Below are 20334 nucleotides of genomic sequence, written 5' to 3' on the forward strand. Positions count from 1 at the left end.
TTCTCTGTTGGTCCCAGTCTCTCCAAGCTAGTTTTATATCAGAGTCTCCCTTCATGCAACCGTTGTTCAAATTAATCTCACATTTCACATACTGGTTTTTTGTTTTGTTTTGGTTTGGTTTTGGTTTTTGAGACGGAGTCTCACTCTGTTGTCCAGGCTGGAGTGCAGCGATGCGATCTCGGTTCATTGCAACCTCTGCCTCCCAGGTTCAAGTGATTCTCCTGCCTCAGCCTCCTGAGTAGCTGGGATTATAGGCATGAGCCACTATGCCCAGCTAATCTTTGTATTTTTAGTAGAGATGGGATTTTACCATGTTGGCCAGGCTGGTCTCGAACTGCTGACCTCAGATGATCTGCCTGCCTTGGCCTCCCAAAGTGTTGGGATCACAGGCGTGAGCCACTGCGCCCAGCCAATATTGTTTTGTTTTGTTTTTAATCTACAGAATACCTTAAAAATGGCAAGTATGTGGTTTTGTGTAGGAGTGGTATCCAGAAACTATTTTCAATATTCTAGACACTAAAGAAATAAAAATTGCCCACAACAAAGCTTCACAGCTTTCAGAAACTTCAAAATGTTTTGCTTTGGAACAGAACAAACTAATCAATTAAATGTGGTGACATGTTATCATGTGGACACAAAGCTCCAGTTGGCTATTAGCTCACCTATGCATCATTACCATTGACTTTTGTAAAAGTTGAAAAACCAATTACTGTTCCTCAATTTGTTTGGAAAGGAGGATTTCTAAACATGGAGCTCATGCAAAAAGCATACTAAAAGAATTTTTGATCTTGAGAACTGGATAAATTTTTTGTGTGCTTTATTTCATGGCTTCTTATTTTCCCAACATTGTTATAAGATAATAATGCATGTTACAAGGGGTTATGATTTATATATATTTAATTTCACTCTCTAAAAATACATAAAATAAAGGTACAGCTTATGATCCATAGTGTTTAAATAGTCAAAGAAATATAAGTTGAGTAATAGTGGCTGAGAGAGTTTATATGGTTCTGGTATCAGGACTGCCTGAGTTCAGATTCTGTATTACCTAGTGTAGCTCCTTAATTTCTGAGTATCAGTTTTCTCATCTGTAAAATGGGCATAGGCATAATAACTACCTTATAGATTGCTTAAGCATTTCCTCTCATTATATCAGTCCCAACTTGTCATAGCCAGAAAGAGTTTATGCTTCTCCCATTGACAAAATTACCAGTTTTAAAAAACAGTACTGAAATTCTTGGAAGATCTGACATTATTTTGTTTTACTATGCAAATAATTTTGACCTTTAGAGATTATTTTGCTTCAGAAGTCTTATTTCTTCTGTACTGCTAACCAAACAGTTTACTCCATTTGTGCAACAATTTATAATGAACCATTAAAGAACTGATTATCTTAGGGTTTTTGGCTCAATTACCTGTTTCAAATGCTCAGTGACTAAGAAAAGCATGTCATTTTCTCTTTTCTTGCACACTGGAGTATAACAATAGGCTGTGAATAGAGCAAATCAGAGAGACACAAATACCAGTATAAGGGGCCTGTTGTGTTTAGTTTGTTGCCCTGTCATATGGTTTTAATTTAGGTTGGCTGATTGATTATGACAGACTAACAGATAGCCCATTGTTCCTCTCTTAGAATCTTTAGACAGTTTAATATTCCTATTCTTATCTGTCCATTTTGATTCCTAAACCTAAATGAAATGGAATTATAGCATTCACTTTGTTTTCCTGTGCTAAGTGATTATCTCTGAAGTGCAATTTTGTGATTAGGCGAGATGGCATGCATACTCTCAACTAATGCTGATTTCCCCCAGGGTGCAGAACAGGTAAATTCATAATGAATGGATGTTGTGCTTTGATTTCAAATGGATGTAAAACCTCACCACACTGCGTAGTTTTATTTTAAAAATGTATTTAATTATTCTAAAATTAACAGGAGAATATTAAAATTGAACTTTAGAAATATGGCATTTAAACATAAGTCAAGGGTGCTAACTGCTTATGAATGTTAATCCACTTCAAAAAATAAAAAAGAAATTACCTGGCATAAATTGGGGGAGTGTCACTGAAAATCTTTAGTTTAATTATTTATATTCCTTCTCATTAATTCCAAAAATGTCTGAATCCAGCTTGGTATTTGTATTGTCAAATTCTAATGTTGCTTATTTTGAATACTACAGTAATTATTCGACTAATCATTGTAATATTATTGTCATAGTTGTTTGGTCTGGCGGGATGATTTGGGACTGAGGGGAGAAGCTAGAAGTTAAGAACTGGCATAAAGTTTCATCTTTAATTATTTTCTTTGATATTTTAAAAATAAATTTTCTACATGAGTATGAGAGACCAATTTTAAAGAGAATTTAGCATTCTCCCAATTGGACACATTTTGACCAAACCACCAAAGTAGATGATTGGTACCCAAACCACACTTTTTTTTCTGATCTACTTGGAGTAAGCATTGACAATTATATTGTGGATCTTGAAGTGGGAAATGTGATATGCAATTTCCTAAACTTATTTGAATTGAGGAGGAAAGGAAAGGAAGGCAGAAACAAGGAATATATTGAAGGCCTCAGTTTTCCCCAAAGTTATCTTAAAATAAAATCTTACAAAATTAAGTTCATATGGTTCTGTTCTTACATTAATGGAAGTTTAAATTTTAAGGGACTGGAGAAGTCATCATCAGACAGACTGTCTCTTTTTAGGTATGAGAAACTGAGGCTCGTGCTTATTGAGATGTCACTCAACTATGACAATAATATGACAATGATTAGTTGAATATTTACTGTAGTATTCAAAATAAGCAACATTAGAATTTGACAATACGAATACCAAGCTGGATTCAGACATTTTTGGAATTAATGAGAAGGAATATAAATAATTAAACTAAAGATTTTCAGTGACACTCCCCCAATTTATGCCAGGTAATTTCTTTTTTATTTTTTGAAAAGGATTAACATTCATAAGCAGTTAGTAAAAGTCAGGCTTCCCCCAGGTTTTCTAACTGCCAGGTGCTATACTGTGCAGCCTCAACCTCAGGCTTACTGCGTGCACATAGGTCTGGAAAGATCCACCACTTTCCATTAGGACATTGAGAAAAAAGCTAATCTTTCTGCTGTCTATACCTTTCTATTTCTTGCTTTGAGCAAGAACAAAAAAAGCACAAACCACTTTTATAATATAATAAAAAATATCATATGGAAAAATGTAATAAAAATGGATTTTAATATCCTGCATGAGTACCATACATAATAAGCAACAGTAAGCAACACCAAAAAGTTCCCTACAACATGAATATGGTTGATTAAGGTATATTTCTCAGAATGGACTGCAATTCACCAGCGTATGTATTAAATCCCTCTCTTTGGCATGTTGGTGAAGTGGCTGCTTGGTTGTTGCTCAGTCATGATTTAAATGCTTAGTTATTATACATTGCCCAAGAGTTCAAACAGCTCTATCCCTATATAAGGAAGCCACTCATCTTTTCTATCTGTCTTTCAGCTGGACCTTGTAATGTACTTCTTCATGGTCATACTCAAGTATACTATTTTTCAGATCTGTCTGAATTCAATTCATCAACTTTTCATTAATATTTTTGAATACCTTTCTGGTTCACTTAAGTAAGATAAAAAGTAACATTTTTTAAGTATCATCAGGTATTTGTAAATCAGGTTTACTTATACTTTCATTCATGCTTTCTGCTAGTTTTTTGGCCATTTTTAAAGTGGTCTGAAACTTGGTCAAGCAGGAAGAGGAGAAGAGAGACGGTTGCTGTGCCACCAACTGTAAAACTGTGGCTGGGAATAATGTCTAATGGCTGAAAGTGCAAGCTGTGTTGCATCTTATCTTCCCTAACTTTGGCTAGAGAGTTATATCTGTATTGGCATATTTATTATCTTGCATACTTTTGATTTACAGATCAGAGTGCCTATTCGACTTACTTTTCAACATCACTATTTTTACAGCTTCTGCCACCTTTGAAGACTTTCAGATTCGTCCCCATGCCCTCTTTGTTCATTCATACAGAGCTCCAGCTTTCTGTGATCACTGTGGAGAAATGCTGTGGGGGCTGGTGCGTCAAGGTCTTAAATGTGAAGGTAAGTTATTTTCTTCCCATGCAAGTTAAATGTGTGCTGTTCTCCTATGTTTATCGCAGCAGAATTCACAATTGCAAAGATATGTAAAAGCTAAGTGCCCATCAACCAATGAGCAGATAAAGAAAATGTGGTACATATATTCTACTCGTTGGTTGAGAAAATATGATTTTTTTATGTGTGCATACATAGATCTATCTATATATACACCTATATACATAAGTCTACGTGTATATATACACCTATATACATAAGTCTACGTGTATATATACACCTATTTACATAGATCTATGTATATATACACATATATACATACACACACATATATACAAATATGTATATACATTGGTGTGTGTGCGTGTATGCGCTCCACATTCTCTTTATCCACTCATTGGTTGATGGGCACTTAGGTTGATTCCATACCTTTGCAATTGTGAATACAGTTCACAATATGCATTATATACACACACACACACACACACACACACACACACACACCATGAAGTACTACTCAGCCATGAAAAAGAACAAAATAATGTCTTTTGCAGCAACTTGGATAGAACTGGAGGCCATTTTCTAACTGAAGTAACTCAGGAACAAAATACCAATTTCTACATGTTCTCATTTTTAAGTGGAAGCTAAGCTGTGGGTACACAGGGGCACACAGTGTGTTGCAATAGACATTGGAGAATCAGAAGCAGGAGGTTCAGAGGTGGCTGAGGGATGAAAAACTACCTATTGTGTGCAATGAACATACACTATTTGGGTGACATCTATACTAAAAGCCCAGACTTTACCACTATATAATTCATTCATGTACTGAAAACCACTTGTACACCTAAAGCTAATAAAATAGTAAAAAATAAAAAATAATGCATGCTGGAGCTATCTGCTTATGTTGTGCAGTCTACAGTAATGTAGCAGTATCTCCCTCGGAAGTATCTTCCAGGCATTTAGGGGTACATGGATTGTCTTCTGTTCATTTCTTTAAGTTTCCTGTCTTGAACAAAGTCGGTCTGACCTGGGAGCCCTTATTCTCACATCTTTTCTCCTTTATCATATGGACATGTTTCACCCCTATATGATGCTCGATATTTTATCAGCCAACTACAAATAAAATTTGCCTAGTAAGTAAGTCAGAAATTGGAATAGTAGACATTGAATACACATTTGTTGAAATGAGCAGAGATTTGGGAAATTAAACCATCTAAGTTCACTCAGCTGTTGAGTCGCGAACTAGAACATGTACCTGCATTTCTGCACCAACAACATAGTTTTATTATAATGTGGAAAGAACACTTTGAGCTGCACAATTCAAGGTGCTAGGACACCATGATATAATCTTTAAAACTTGCGCAATTGTGCTCTATTCTCTTTGGATTGGGAGGGCAAGGATAGAGCTCTTTGAACTTTGACAAATATAACTGAGCATTTATTATGCAACCTACAAATAAGCTATCTGCAATTTCTGAACTTCTCTCTGTGAGGAGGGAAGCTAGGAGACAATGATCTGAAGAAACTCTGCCTAAAATGTAGTTTTATGAAAATTTGTCTCTCCGGACTGCTGTGTTCTAAGTGATGGCCTCCAGCTGCATGGGGAATATGAATAGTAAAAATATTGAAAGGAAACTGACACTTGCCTAGGTGGGAAATCTGTTTCCAATTATCGATCACCTACCATGTGGAAACCAGCATGTGAGGTACTTTATGTATCTTCTTAGTAATTCTACAAGGTTTTAGAATTACCTCCATTTTAGAGATGAGAAAACTGAGGTGAAAACTTCGTTCAAGGCCATGCAGACAAGCAAGTTATGAGACCCAGATTCAAATTAGTGTTGTCTAAAACTTGTGATGTGCTGTGATTAATATTCCTTTATGTGTCAACTCACATTTGAACTTGTGGCAGCTGAAAGTGGCTCAGATAATCTAATTTGAGTTAATTTCTATATCCCTTAAAGCCTAACTCTGTTATATCACAGAACATTTTTTTTAAAATGATAACTAGTATAGTTCCTGAACTTGTGCAATAAGATCAGAATTCAAAACCCATTAACAAATGAGAAAAAAAATCAGAGAATATTCAATAGAAAATTTGAATTTACAAATACCCTCAAGAAAACAGAAGCTGTACTGTTTTTTAAAAATTCTACTTTACACTAATATTGAAATCACTTTTTAATTTATGGCTCAACAAAAATAATTTTTATTTTCCCTTTCCAGGATGTGGTCTGAATTACCATAAAAGATGTGCATTTAAAATACCCAACAATTGCAGTGGTGTGAGGCGGAGAAGACTCTCGAATGTTTCCCTCACTGGGCTCAGCACCATCCGCACATCATCTGCTGAACTCTCTACCAGTGCCCCTGATGAGCCCCTTCTGGTAAGGCCTCCTGTTTACTCATTTCCCCATTTACATGAGAAATCTGTGGGGTGATGTGATAGCAATATCAATCCAAGACAGGGCCCTAGGACGGAGAATGCAGCCTGGGTGTTAATGACAGTGTTTCTTCAGGGCTTGTGCTGTAGATTGGTCAGTGCCTCATCAAATATCCAACAGTTTTGAGTTTGCTTTTATCTCTGAGCTTAGGGTAATTGTAAAATATGTGAGGTTTTATCGTGGTCACAGGGCCAGAGCAGCACGAACTAATGTGTTAATGTTGCAAAACATCGCTTGTCAAAATTTGGAAACTAGAGAGATACAAAATGTTCTCTGAAGATTATTAGAGGAATCTGTGGCATGACTGAATATTTATTTTGAGAAGAAACTTGAAATTTGCTCTTGTGAAACCATGAAAGTCTTTATGTCTTTATTGCTTGGCATACTGGCATACATGCAGACTTATTGTCAAAAACTGATTGATATGTCCTGTGAGACAATTAGGACTTAACACTTTAAATATTTCCATTTGCTTTAGACTGTGTGTGTGGGGTGTATATATATACACATGCATGACGTGGGACGGATAGACTTGTGTGGCTTAAGGATTGTGTGTCTCTATTTTCTCTCTCTCTGGGAGTGTGTATTAATGGGATTGTGCATTACTAAGTTGTGCATCACTGGGCTATGCATGGCTGAGTCTGTGTCTCCCTGGGGTTGTATATATATATATACACCCCACACACACGCACACACATCTTATGGATATGGTTAATATTCTTCTTTAAGAAAGTTAAATTTGGATTTTCCAAACATTCAAAACAAAATAAAAATTGTGGTAATTATGTGAATTATTTAAAATAAAAACACATTCTGAAATAGGCTAATAGTTTGAGGATATAAATTTCCCATATTTACCCCCTCTATCTCCCAATGGATATTACAATGATGCTTTATAATCCTGTTATTGTAAAAATCAATTAGGAAAAAGTTTTGAAAATACTAAAACATTTAGGTTGAATAGATCCCTCTTGGAGTGGAGAGTGGTAATAAATTCTGAAGACATCTGTAAGAAGTATAAGAAGTTGTATAAATTACTTGTTTGGAAAAACTTTTTTGTGATCGTGATCTTTATATCACCAAAATTTTTTAAAGTGTCAGCCAGGAGTGTAAGTCAAATGAATTATATTAATAATTAGGAAAAATCCCACACTCTTTTATAGGGCTCTCTTTTAGGAGTTTTTGTGTTTTCGGTACATCCTTAAGTGAACCTAGTTGGAGAAGGCAGGTACTAAATTTCACCAATAACTAGAAGAACATATTGTAACTTCGTACCTATTCAGAATGTGTAAGCGTGATCATATATTATTCCATAAAGTTCTATTAATTGAAATTATGATAATCTTACTGAAAGGTGCTTAAGTCAAAGTCTGTGTTTTAAAATAATCCTGTGTCATCTTCTCAGCTCAGAAGTTCTTTGAGTTTGAATTTTCGTAATTAGTGATTTTACAAGTGACAGCAGTTACTCTTGCTTTTAAGTATAGCTGCTGTGAGTCATGATGTTTATAAGATAGAACTTTAAAAATAAGTTTAAGAAACAAAATTGTAAATTATGCATATATGTATATAAATGTATAGTTTCTATATAAATCTAATTTAGCTTATGTAAGTATAATTTAACACAGATTTTTGTGTTTTTAAACCAACGTATTTTATTGCTTTATGTAACCAAATTATAACTACTAAATTATCTGAATTACTTGCTACATCACATAAAATGTTGAAATTAAATGGTGAATTAAAATTCTTGTAAAATGCTTAAAATCTATTTTATAAATACATACTTTTAAAATTAGACTTTAACTGTGTCTGTCAAGAATACTTGTAAAATTATGATCAAATCACATGTTTACTAAGTGAGAAAATATTGGAGCCACAAGGCACTTTTTAAAGCTACTGGGATGGGAGTCATAAGCTTTCATAATCTTGTATAAAATGCCTTCAGGTAACCTTTAAATGAGAAATGCCTTTGGAAGTAATGTTTGTGATACTATTTGACACACTGGTTCTCAGAATCGTGTTTTAAACACAGCAAAGCCCTTTGTGTCCTTATGGGGTGCCTACTTGTCTCTGTTTTTATCCAATCCCAGAGAAAGTAGGAAACATTGGCCCACCTTGAGGAGGACACATATTTACATGTTGCCTTTTTTCCCTTTCATGTCTTCACTCCTTCATACGGGAACAAAAGCACCCTGTTCGACCAAGGCACACTGGGAGTATCATGCCTATGCCCCTTTTCAACCCAATAACACCAATAACTATAGTTTAAAAGTTATAGTGGGTGCCTAATAGGTGATATTATGGCAATAATAGTAAAACCTTTGGGTTCTATATACATTAAAGAATAATTTCCATTTCCAAAAAGAATGATGGCCTGACCCTTGTAAAGATGGCATTGCTCATTAATGCCACTAGAACATCCATTTTGCAAATCTGCCATAGTAAGTATATTTTCTCTCATATATAAGAAAGTTATATTTTCCATAAATGATCGCCTATTTTGACTATAAAATTCCTTTTTCAGATACAGATTACGACATTGGTAATTCTGTTTGTTTATCCATTTGGGCACAGAAATTCAATCTCAGATTTCTCTAATGTTAAGATAGAAAAAAATATTATAACAGTATAGATCACATGACAAACTTCAACTATCATCAACTTTGGCAGTAAACTATCCATTATGCTATCCATAAAACAGTCCATCTTTTAAAAAATCCAAAATATGGTCAATTTATAACAGTTCTGTGGGCATGGATTTCTTTTTTTTTTTTTTGTAAACTATCATCAGTATTAGAAGGAAACAAGAAACTCTCAGCGGATCCTTAAGTGGAACATATTAATACACTGTATCATTATTTATAAGTTTATTTATCAAATTATATCAATTTTATGGACTTTTGGGCAATTGTATAAGAAGTTAGTATTAGATGATTCTATTATTTCTATATGCTTTACTCATCTTTTTATTTTATTTACATGTGTTCTTGTGGTATTTGGGAAAAGTCAAAGCCAATTGAACCCACACCAGGCAAGAGTTAGTCTTAGGTAAAAAGTTATTACAATATAATAATCTGTTCTAGAACATCTATTCCTAGGTATAAAGGAAAACTTTAATCAGATAAACTGTCCCATAAGGGACAATGATAAAAGCCGAATAACATACGAAATAAAAGAACAAAACACTATTTGAAGGCGCCCAAGAGCAACCAAGGATATTGGATTTGAGTGATCAATTACAGAGAGGTCAATACACAGGGCAGCCTCCCAAAATGAAGACGTATCCAGCCCAAAATGTCAATAGTACTGAGGTTGAGCACCCCTGATGTAGAACAAACCAGAGAATTGCCAAACATATTATAGAGGTGCAGTAAAGACAAGGTAGCATTACATAAAGTTAAGTATAAAGTATTAAGGCAATGTGCTGTTACACAAAAACAGAAAAATTAACCGATGAAATAGAGTCCAGAAAGTATGTGCATACACAGACCAACTGATTTACGACAAGGGAAAAATTGCTGTGAGAAACGAATGGTCTTTTCAACAAACATTTCTGTGACCAATTGGATATCTATATGGCAAAGAAGAATCTTGACCCTATCTTATACCATACACGAAATCAATTGTAGGTAGATTGGAAGCTTCTAGGAGGTAACACAGAAAGTATATCTACAAGAACTTCGAGTAGGAAAACCTTTTTTAAACAGGATTTAAATCACTGATGACAATGGAAAAAGATTGATAAATTGGGTATCATTAAAACTAAGAAATTATTTTAATCAAAATGCCATTAAGAGAATAGAAAAGTGAGTGGGAGAAGACATTTTCAATACAATATATCATATAAAAACTCATATGCAGAGCACATAAAGAACATTTACAAAAAAGTTAGAAGACAGACAACATTATTTAAAATATAGCAGTATACTTAACCAGCACATTACAAGATAGACAATAAACAGGAAAATGTGCTTAACATCATTAGTTATCAAGGACTGTAAAGTTAAGTCTGTAATGACCTATGTCTGCATCAGAATGTCTGACATTGAAAGAACACCTGTTAATAACAAGTACTGGGGAAGATACTGAGTAACTAAACGTACATACACTACTACTGGGATTGTATATTGGCCCAAAGAACTTTGGAAAACTTGTTGGCAGTTATCTTGTAAAGCTGAACACATGCATATGGCATGACTCACCAGTTCTACTTCCAGGTATATATCCAATAGAAATATAGAGAGTCATTGACAGAAGGATATGTTATAAGATGTTTTTGACATCTTTATGCATAATAGCTAAAAATTAGAAACCAATAGTGGTGTAGTCATACAATGGATTGTATGAATGATACAGCCATGGAATTAGTGAACTATTGATTCACTCTACAACATTGTTGAATCCCACAAAATGATATTTAAAGAAAGAAGTCAGACAAAGGGTACATAGTTACGAATCCAGTATATGAAGTTCAAATCAAGCAAAACCAATTTATGGCAAGATACTTCAAAATAAAACTAAGGTGGGATGTCAACTGGGAAGGAGCAGAAGTGAGCTTTCTAGGATGCTGGCAATATTATATATCTTGATCTTGGCAGAGGTTACATGGGTTTATGCACATGCAAAACTTCATCAAGCTATACACCTAGAATGTTGTATACTTTATTCCATATGAATTGTACCTCAGTAAAAATGTTTTAAAATGATAATAACAATAGATCTCCAAATAGCAAGTTATAAAGTCATTGAGATTCTTCAACACAGGTCATGTGAGAAAAGAATGAAATTTTATATCATAATAATTAATACATTATGTTATAAGATTCCTATCAGTCAATTAAAGGAAAATGGAGCTATAAAATTTGCATTATTCAATAATTGGAAATAAATTCTTTGGGTGCTAAATTAAAAGTAATATGCCACATCATCCTGGGATACATTCTAGTATTCATTTGCATAATAAACATTGTCACCTACAGTAGTTTCATCACAGATACAAAACTGTAATTATATGACCTTCATTTAAGGGAAACACCAAACAAAAACAAAACTGTGGTATAATTTACAACTAATTAGGAATGAAACAGGTCGCTGTCTTTTCCTTGGTGATTTAGAGACATTTCTGGTGATTCTAACTTGATAACAAGATGAAAAGATAGAGCTGTCTCTGTGTTTCTCAAAGTTTTTCTTAAAAATAATGGCCCCATAAAATATTCTGAAAAAAATATTGGTCAAATAAGATTAGGAAATGCTTCTTGGTCCATCCAAATATTGGGCATCCTAGAAATTATTATGCATAATTAAGGTTCTAAGAAGTCTGACAGTGGTGAAATTACTGTTCTTAAATCCACTCCAACATGGAACCCTTTTCTCATAAAACCCATTAATATTGTGTAGGAAACGCATGCACTCTGGGAAACAATAACTTAGAGGGATGAGTACATGAATGCATGTTACATAGACCATCTTCAAATATGAGCTGAATAGCATGCTGCTGAAGCTGAATTGTGATGACAGCCCAGAAAAAAGATATTCAGGGCTGCTAACTGGGGAAAATACATACACTTTGGATATCAGATATGTAGATGGCAAGGATAATATCTTCCTTTGGAAATGAAGAAATTGATTTCCTCTCCCAAAAAGCCAACTTTGTCATTTCTGCATGTGAATGTGCCCTAAGAGTACCTGCAAACAAGGTTATAATTTTTCCCTGAAACTCATGTTTGGTTATTTTCAAATGAGTGGTTGTTGCCCTTAAGCTCTGCACATGCTTCATGTCAATCCAGAAATGTGGCAGGTATTTTTTTTTTTTTTTTTTTCGAGACGGAGTCTCGCTGTGTGACCCAGGCTGGAGTGCAGTGGCATAATCTTGGCTCACTGCAAGCTCCACCTGCTGGGTTCACACCATTCTCCTGCCTCAGCCTTCTGAGTAGCTGGGACTACAGGCGCCTGCCACCACGCTGTATTTTCTGTTTAAAAATACAGGCTAATTTTTTGTATTTTTAAATAGAAATGGGGTTTCACCATGTTAGCCAGGATGATCTCGATCTCCTGACCTCGTGGTCCCCCTGCCTCGGCCTCCCAAAGTGCTGGGATTACAGGCATGAGCCACCACACCCAGCCTGTAGCAGGTAATACCGGATAACCAATCAGTCTTGGTAGAACCTCAGTCTAAATGCTCATGACTTTCCAAAGTTTCTGACAAAATGAGTTAGCTGCAGATTTCAAATGAGGACTGAGGATTCAAAAAAAAAAAAAAAAAAAAAAAAAAAAAAAAAAAAAAAAAACAGATACTAGGATTTTTCTCAATGTGGGGTATTTTATTCAACACTGCAAAAAAATCACATTTCAAAGCTCAGTCATGCATTTTCGTTAAGAAAAAGAGTGAACTATATTGAAGTTTTGATTTGGTTTTTAGTTATCAGATAGATCTGCCCCAAAACAGCTTGAGAGAACAGAGATGAAAAACAACATACTCAATTTAAATTACCAGTTAAGTGTTATCTACTTAATTAAACTCTGTCATATTTTTCATTGACATTACCTCTTATCTTTTAAAAAATCATTCAGAGTAACCTTACTGCTTTTGAATTATATTTCAACCTTGAATGGAATCAGATAGAAAATAATTATATGCAACAAAGATTGTAAAATGAACAAAGAATACACTATAGGCGTATTTTCCTCCTTAAAACTCTAACCCGCTATTGGACTTTCTAGGTTTGGAAACCACTGACTGCTACTGATTATTCATCAGCTTATTCTTGCTTGCAAGCATCTAACAACTTTGTATCATTTGATTACTTTGATGACCTTTTTCTTTCTTTTCCCATTGAGAATATGAATTATTGTGAAGAAAATCTAATCTTTCACTTAAAGGTCAAAAATGCTTCATTTTGACTGTAATTTATTTTCAATAAGGTGAAAGAACCATCGTTCATCACTGAGACCATGACAAGTAGAGTTTTTTTTTTTTTAACATCTACCAACTCACAACTGTAAACTATTTTTGCAATTTTTACTTAGTGTCTATAGTTCCATTTAAATATTAAATGTAGTTTCCAACTCAGATTCTCTGTAGTTATAAAGACTGATTAGTATAACATTTTGCTTTTCTTTTAAAACATGCCTATATGAAACATTATTGAATAATGTGCTTTACTTTCATCCAATAACGTTGTTTTCCTGTCTTTTTCTCCTTTGATTCTGCACCTTTGCCTGCTTTTTGCTCTTACAACTTCATGTTTCAGTCTCCTGTGAGTCCTGGCTTTGAGGTAGGTACTAATGCTACCTGGCACTAGAAATTTGCTTCACTATCTTTTTCAAACCAGCATATTAGGCTGACATCAGACAATTGTCTGTATTGACTTTATGAGAATAATCAGGTCAAAGTTTAGCTCAAAATTCAACACATTGGCTCACAGAAAGCCCTCAGGTTTTCCTTGCTTTTGTCCTGTTATGTTTAACTTTTCATAGTCCCAATAAGCTGAAGGGCAATGAAGTCATTAGAGTAATAGAATTAGGTTTTTCAGGTCAAATTTTGCCCTGTGACTGCTTGATTTCGTAACATTGGTGTTTTTTTAATGAAACTGAACAGACATGTTGAGAATAAAGAAGACTACATCAGTCCTCACTTATGTGATGTTATGTTAAATGAATCTCATGCACATCGGAACTATGTCCTAATCCCAGGTACCACAGAGGCCTGCAAAGTGAGGACACCATCCCAGTATATTGCCTAAAGATGGCTGTAACTACTTGTTTACAGTTCCTGAACTTACCTTTCCAATAAAGGATCTTTCCATCCTTTTGTGTTATAACAATCTATTAATTGTTTTTTAAAAATGGTATACAAATGGAAATGTCAGTCTCTCAATCGAGACAGAAATTATATATGGAAAATACACAAATTTCCTTCAAAAAAGGTTTGTTAAGCCCCCCTCCAAAATTGGCCTTTTTTCTATCTTAAGCAATAAATGATATGAACATAGAGGAGAAGTATTTAGGTCAAGTATTAGAGCATACAACAGTGCTCTTCTTGTGATGGTTTGTTTTGGTCAGTTGACTTGTGAATGTTTAGTGTCTTTTATTTCTGTACCTTGTTCAATTGAGAGTTGACATACTGTTATTTTCCCTCGTGGGACTATAAATTTTAAATAGTATTATTAGTATCCATTCTAAGATGGATTTGTTAAGGTAACTCTAACAAAGGAAGCTAATGAAAACACAACCAGAACATGTTCTGGGTTAATTAAGATTGATGAGTCAGGATTTCTGATTCATAAGCTACAGGATGAAGACATCTGCTTCAATAATAGTAAATTCCTATTTTTGGAAAATTATTCTTATTCAAAAAGTGTCCTACTTAGAATAAGTCCAGTGTGAAAGCTAGGTGAGTGTAATTTTTATAGTCTTGTAAATTTGGTTTATAATTTAAAATGCCTTCTAGACATAATTTTAAATGTGAATTAGTATCTTTCCCTTCAAATAATCCTTTGGGCATAAAGCCAAAGAAGGACGGGAAACATTTTTCACTTCTTTCTCCCACATTGCAGTTGGGAACAGATTGCATAAAGGAGGACTGAAGAGTAGTCTGATTTTCTGTGCAAGTCGTACAAATTAAAAGCAACCAGGCCTTCACAGGCTAGCTCCTGATGGAAATAAGATGTGTTTTCAGCATGAGCTATTTTTCTTGAACTTTGTTTACGTCTAGTTTGTCAAAAAGATAACAGACTTTTCTCTTTATAAATGTCTTGGAAGAAACTGATGCATAAAATTCGACCAAAATTTCTTCAGAGAAATGTCTTAGTGACAGTTGTGCAAGTAGCAGAATGGTTAGAGAAACCTCGCCATTGCTCCACGTCCAGCATGTCCTGGTCAGTTTACGCTTTTATGTCTGTAACCCTGAGGTGCACAAGTATGCAAAAATAGATAAATTATCTGCCTTCATGGAGCTTGCATAGGTAAACCATAAACCAACAAGTAAATACAGTATATGTCTTTGTATAAGCTTCCTGGTATTATATTACAATGAAATATATTGATTTATGTAACCAATTTCTCCTCCTGTTTCCATTTTAAATATGAAAATAATGCAAAAAATAAGCATCTCTATGTATTTTTTGCATACTTGTAAAAGCATTAGTAAATTCTGAATGAATATTTATTTGGCCAAGCACAGTGGCTCACACCTGTAATCCTAGCACTTTAGGAGGCCGAGGCAGGCAGATCACTCGAGGCTAGGAGTTCGAGACCAACTTGGTCAACATGGTGAAACCCTGCCTCTACTAAAAACATACAAAAATTAGCTATGCAGGTGTCACACACCTGTAATTCCGGTACTCAGGAAGCTGAGGCATGAGAATTGCTTGAACCCGGGAGGCAGAGGTTGCGTTGAGCCAAGATCATGCCACTGCACTCCAGCCTGGGTGATAGAGTGAGACTGTCTCAAAAAAATAATAAAAATAAAAATTATTTACTGAATGAGTTAGTAGATAACATTATTATAATCCAAATAGGTTATACTGCTTTTTAAAAAAAAATGTATAGTTATTCAAAAGTGTAAAAGTGGCTGGGCGCGGTGGCTCAAGCCTGTAATCCCAGCACTTTGGGAGTCCGAGACGGGCGGATCACGAGGTCAGGAGATCGAAACCATCCTGGCTAACACGGTGAAACCCCGTCTCTACTAAAAATACAAAAACTAGCCGGGCGAGGTGGCGGGCGCCTGTAGTCCCAGCTACTCGGGAGGCTGAGGCAGAAGAATGGCGTGAACCTGGGAGGTGGAGCTTGCAGTGAGCTGAGATCTGGCCACTGCACTCCAGTCCGGGCGACAGAGCGAGACTCCGCCTCAAAAAAAAAAAAAAAAAAAAAAAAAGTGTAAAAGTTTACATTTTTAACTCTAATGAAAATGGTATATGAGAGTTTCCATTTCCTTATACTCTTCCCAACAGGTGTTGTCAATATTTTAAAAGGCTTTTCCTCACTGCTGATTTGAAATACATATAATCTGTGCCTAACTATATATTTCTTTATTGGAGAGAATAAAGGCTTTTCATATATTAATTGACCTTTAGTGTTTCAGCTGTGGTGAATTGCCTTTCCCTTTTTCCATTGAATTGCTTGTTGGTTTATAGTCTTTATGTATTGTGACTGTTATCCTCCATCAATCTATGATCTGTATGTTTTTTATGTCTTTTCCCATATTGATTTTTTAACATGAAGAAGACATATTTTCATTCATTCGCTTACCATATAGAGACTTAACCATATGGAGACATGTTGAAAATAAATCAACACGGCCAGATTAAAGATAATATTTTTGTCAAGCAATTGACGAGAGTGATCTTTTCTTGAGGTAAAAGAGCTGAAGTCAAAGTAGAAAATGAAGCAGAATTTAAGATATTGGATGACCTTTGTGACCCTAGGATATAATTGACGACACAGCATTTTTTACATGATGGATTTTTTAAAAAAATTAGATAGCTTTACTAAAGTTATCTTAAATGTTTTTCAGTGACTTTAAGGTGTTATCCACTAATTTAGCTTTGAAGTTAGGAGACTCTACAGAGAACTTCTTTTTCTTGGAATTAAATGCTTCTAGCCTAATCTTTTTGGGTATTCTTAACATTCAGGCCACCTTACAGAAATTATTAGGAAATAAATCACTCATTCTAAAAGGTTTCTCAGTGTTTGACCATTTTATATCCTTTAATTTTATGAAATTTGGACAATATTCAGTTAAAATTTTATGTGAGGTTGCATATTTTCTAAATAAAAATTTGCCGTAAACTGCTATTATTTTCATACAGGTTTACTGACTCACATGTAATTAAGACACGGATTGTACTAAAATGAGTGCTAGGCTGCATACGTTCATAGAAAATCCCCCCTCAAAAATGATTCATTTAGTTACTGTTTTCATTTATTTAAAAAATGAAAACAAGAGAATACAGCATTGCATTTTCTATCTATAATTAGATATGATCCTGATACATTTTATAATAGTCAAAGTAGTTTCTTTTCAAATATGCAAATAATGGACAAAAAGCTATTTCTTAACTATGATGATATTTACTGCCCAGGTGAACATTTTCCAGGATATTTTTCAGTGTAGCAAAGGTCTATTTAGAAGTAGAGACTTAACTCTTGTGTTCTGGAATTCCAGGAATCCTGGTGATTTCTCTGAATTAAAAAGTCATTTTTCCATTTAAATATGCGCCATGACACCCATGTAGTACATTTGCCAGATATTACAAATTTTCCTTTGATGATTGTATAAACTAGTTTTTCAAATTCACACCTGGGCAGTATGTACTTTCAGTGAGGAAAGATGTCCAAAAATGTTTTAACCAGAACTTCCCTGCTTCCTGAGACTATGAGCAGTAGTGAGTTTCTGGGGAAAGAGTCCTTTAGTAAAATGAATAAGATTGTGAGGCCTGCTTTGAGTTACTGTTACGTGATTTCATTCCACAAGCCTGGCGTATCATATATGTTCATTCTTAAGTTTGTTCATGCTCTGAACAAAACCTTGCAGATGTGTGATTGTAAATGTGAATACTACTGGAGAGTTCTTCATGAACCCTGCTGGGAGGGACTGGCATCATATACCAATTGCCCCACACTTACTAATATGTGGGTCTTAAAAGCAATCAGATTTTTAGTAACAACTCTGAAGGTCCTGTGCAACTCTCAGGCAAGGTACCATGACCTCCATATTACTCCTGACAAGACACAAAACAGAGCCTTCCACTGTTACGAAGCACAGGCATTTACTTAGTGGGCATCTGCATCCATCTAATATTCTAGGCTGGGACAGATTTAAGTCTCTTCTCCCTTAATTCCTGACTGCTCATAACTTCTGAACTGCTACCTGAGTAATACGAAAAAAAGGGCCAGGCACGGTGGTTCACGCCTGTAATCCCAACACTGTGGGAGGCCAAGGCAGGTGAATCACCTGAGGTTGGGAGTTCGAGACCAGCCTGGTCAACATGGTGAACCCCTATCTCTACTAAAAACACAAAAAGTTAGCTGGGCATGGTGGTGTATGCCTGTAATCCCAGCTACTCGGAAGAACTGAGGCAGGAGAATCACTTGAACCCGGGAGGTGGAGGTTGCAGTGAGCAGATATCACAGCTATTGCACTCTAGCCTGTACAACAAGAGCCAAACTCTGTCTCAAAAATAAATATATAATTAAATAATAAATAAAAATATGAAAAAAGGTTACTTATGTTCACTTCAAGAGTTTATATGTCCTCATAATGTGCCTACCCAGGAAAAAAAAAAGAAAGATTTGTATAGAAGAAATAATAATGAGAAGGAGAGAGGAGAGTGGAAGATTGGAATTGGTGCTATAAATTAGACTTCTAGAAACTAGGGAAAATTCAGCCTCTAAAATATTTGTGTCTTTTCACAATATTTAGATACATTATTTTACTCAACCCCTTAGATATAGTATTCTGATACTTGATTTAATCTAATCAAATGAATTCCTTCTTGCCTTCTCAAAAAGAGTGATGATGTTGCCATTTTGATAATAAATATAGTGAAATGTAAGATGAGACAATGTCTGGGAATTATGAACAAATATGCCTCTTTCTCTAAATAGCCAAGTTTTTAGTGGTATCTATTTTTGTGTAGTCATGCACTGAAAATATCACTTGAGTGATATAATTTCATTGAGTGAGTGCTTTTCTGTATTTTTAAAACCCAAAGCTCTTTTAGGGGTGTGGGATAGATAGAGGAAAAAAGTCTCTTATCTTTTGTCTCTTTCTCTTTTGTGATTAAGTTGCATTAAAATCTAGTCTTTGGTCTTACCATGTTGTTTCAGAAGCACATGAGCACGTACACACAGACACACACAGCACTACCTATTTGACATTGAGTGTTATGGGCTAGGATTCTATAATGTACTATTGAAGTAGAAAAATTAAAGAATTGATTGTCCTTGTGAAATAGAAAAAATAATAAAAAGTTTAGCTGTAATAGGCATTGGTGAACCCCTTGAAGTAAAAGTTAGAAAAGAATATTAACTGCCTTTCTGTAGAAACTGTAAGACACCTTATCTCTTTCCCACATATATTGTAAGGTCTGTAAGTTTCTCTTTTCCTTCTTGCTGTGCAGCTGCAAGGTCACAAAATAGATAAGCGTAAGTTACAAGATGTGTAAGCTGAATCTCAAGAATGTTACCTAATGATTAACTGCTTTTGTTCTTGCTTCTGTAAGCCTGATTCCTGCATCAGGTAGTTCCTGCCAAAAACTGCTTAAAAGGCAACTGCTTTCTTTGTTTAGTGCTCAGTCTCTCAGGACGCATGTCCACTAAGCCAGTATACACCTTAAATAAACTCTCCTCCACCGCTATTCAGTCTCTCTGGCCCCTTAATTCCCTGCAACATTTCTAGTGCCAAAACCCAGGACTGGAGATGGCAGATTTCCGCCTCCTTTGCCTGTGGGACTGAGGCCTGGGACAGGGGAGACCTGGGAACCTTGGCGCCAACGGGAGAGCTTCGGCTCGAAAGGGGATGGGCCCTCCCATGTCCTGGTGCTCTTCGCAACAGCGCAACGGAACCCGTAAAGGGGATTCCTGGATGGTATCAGTAGCAGCACACAGACACCTGAACCGCGGTAAGGTTTGGGTCCTGAGTCAGGACCTGTCCCTAAGGACAGAAGGGAAGCCTGATCACCTCCAGGGGAGTGACAACTAATCCGACCCAGAGGGACTGGGGACAATAAGAGTGGCTCATTGATTTGAATGAAACTCACACCCCAACAAGACAGGACACGAGAGTGGCTTGCTAAGTCAGT

At 35.4% G+C, this 20334-nt stretch overlaps 1 protein-coding gene across 3 annotated transcripts in view; it reads left to right on the top strand.

Moving 5' to 3' along the window:
- Positions 1 to 20334, top strand: part of PRKD1 (protein kinase D1) — a 355712-nt gene that overhangs the window by 264056 nt on the left and 71322 nt on the right. For all 3 annotated transcript variants that reach the window (XM_030931729.1, XM_030931727.1, XM_030931728.1), the window contains exons 3-4: positions 3966 to 4097; positions 6315 to 6475. In XM_030931729.1, coding sequence (XP_030787589.1) covers positions 3966 to 4097; positions 6315 to 6475 — 293 coding nt within the window. The remainder of the gene's footprint in view (positions 1 to 3965; positions 4098 to 6314; positions 6476 to 20334) is intronic.

This window comes from Rhinopithecus roxellana, chromosome 5 (assembly GCF_007565055.1).
Source record: "Rhinopithecus roxellana isolate Shanxi Qingling chromosome 5, ASM756505v1, whole genome shotgun sequence".
Lineage (NCBI taxonomy): Eukaryota > Metazoa > Chordata > Mammalia > Primates > Cercopithecidae > Rhinopithecus > Rhinopithecus roxellana.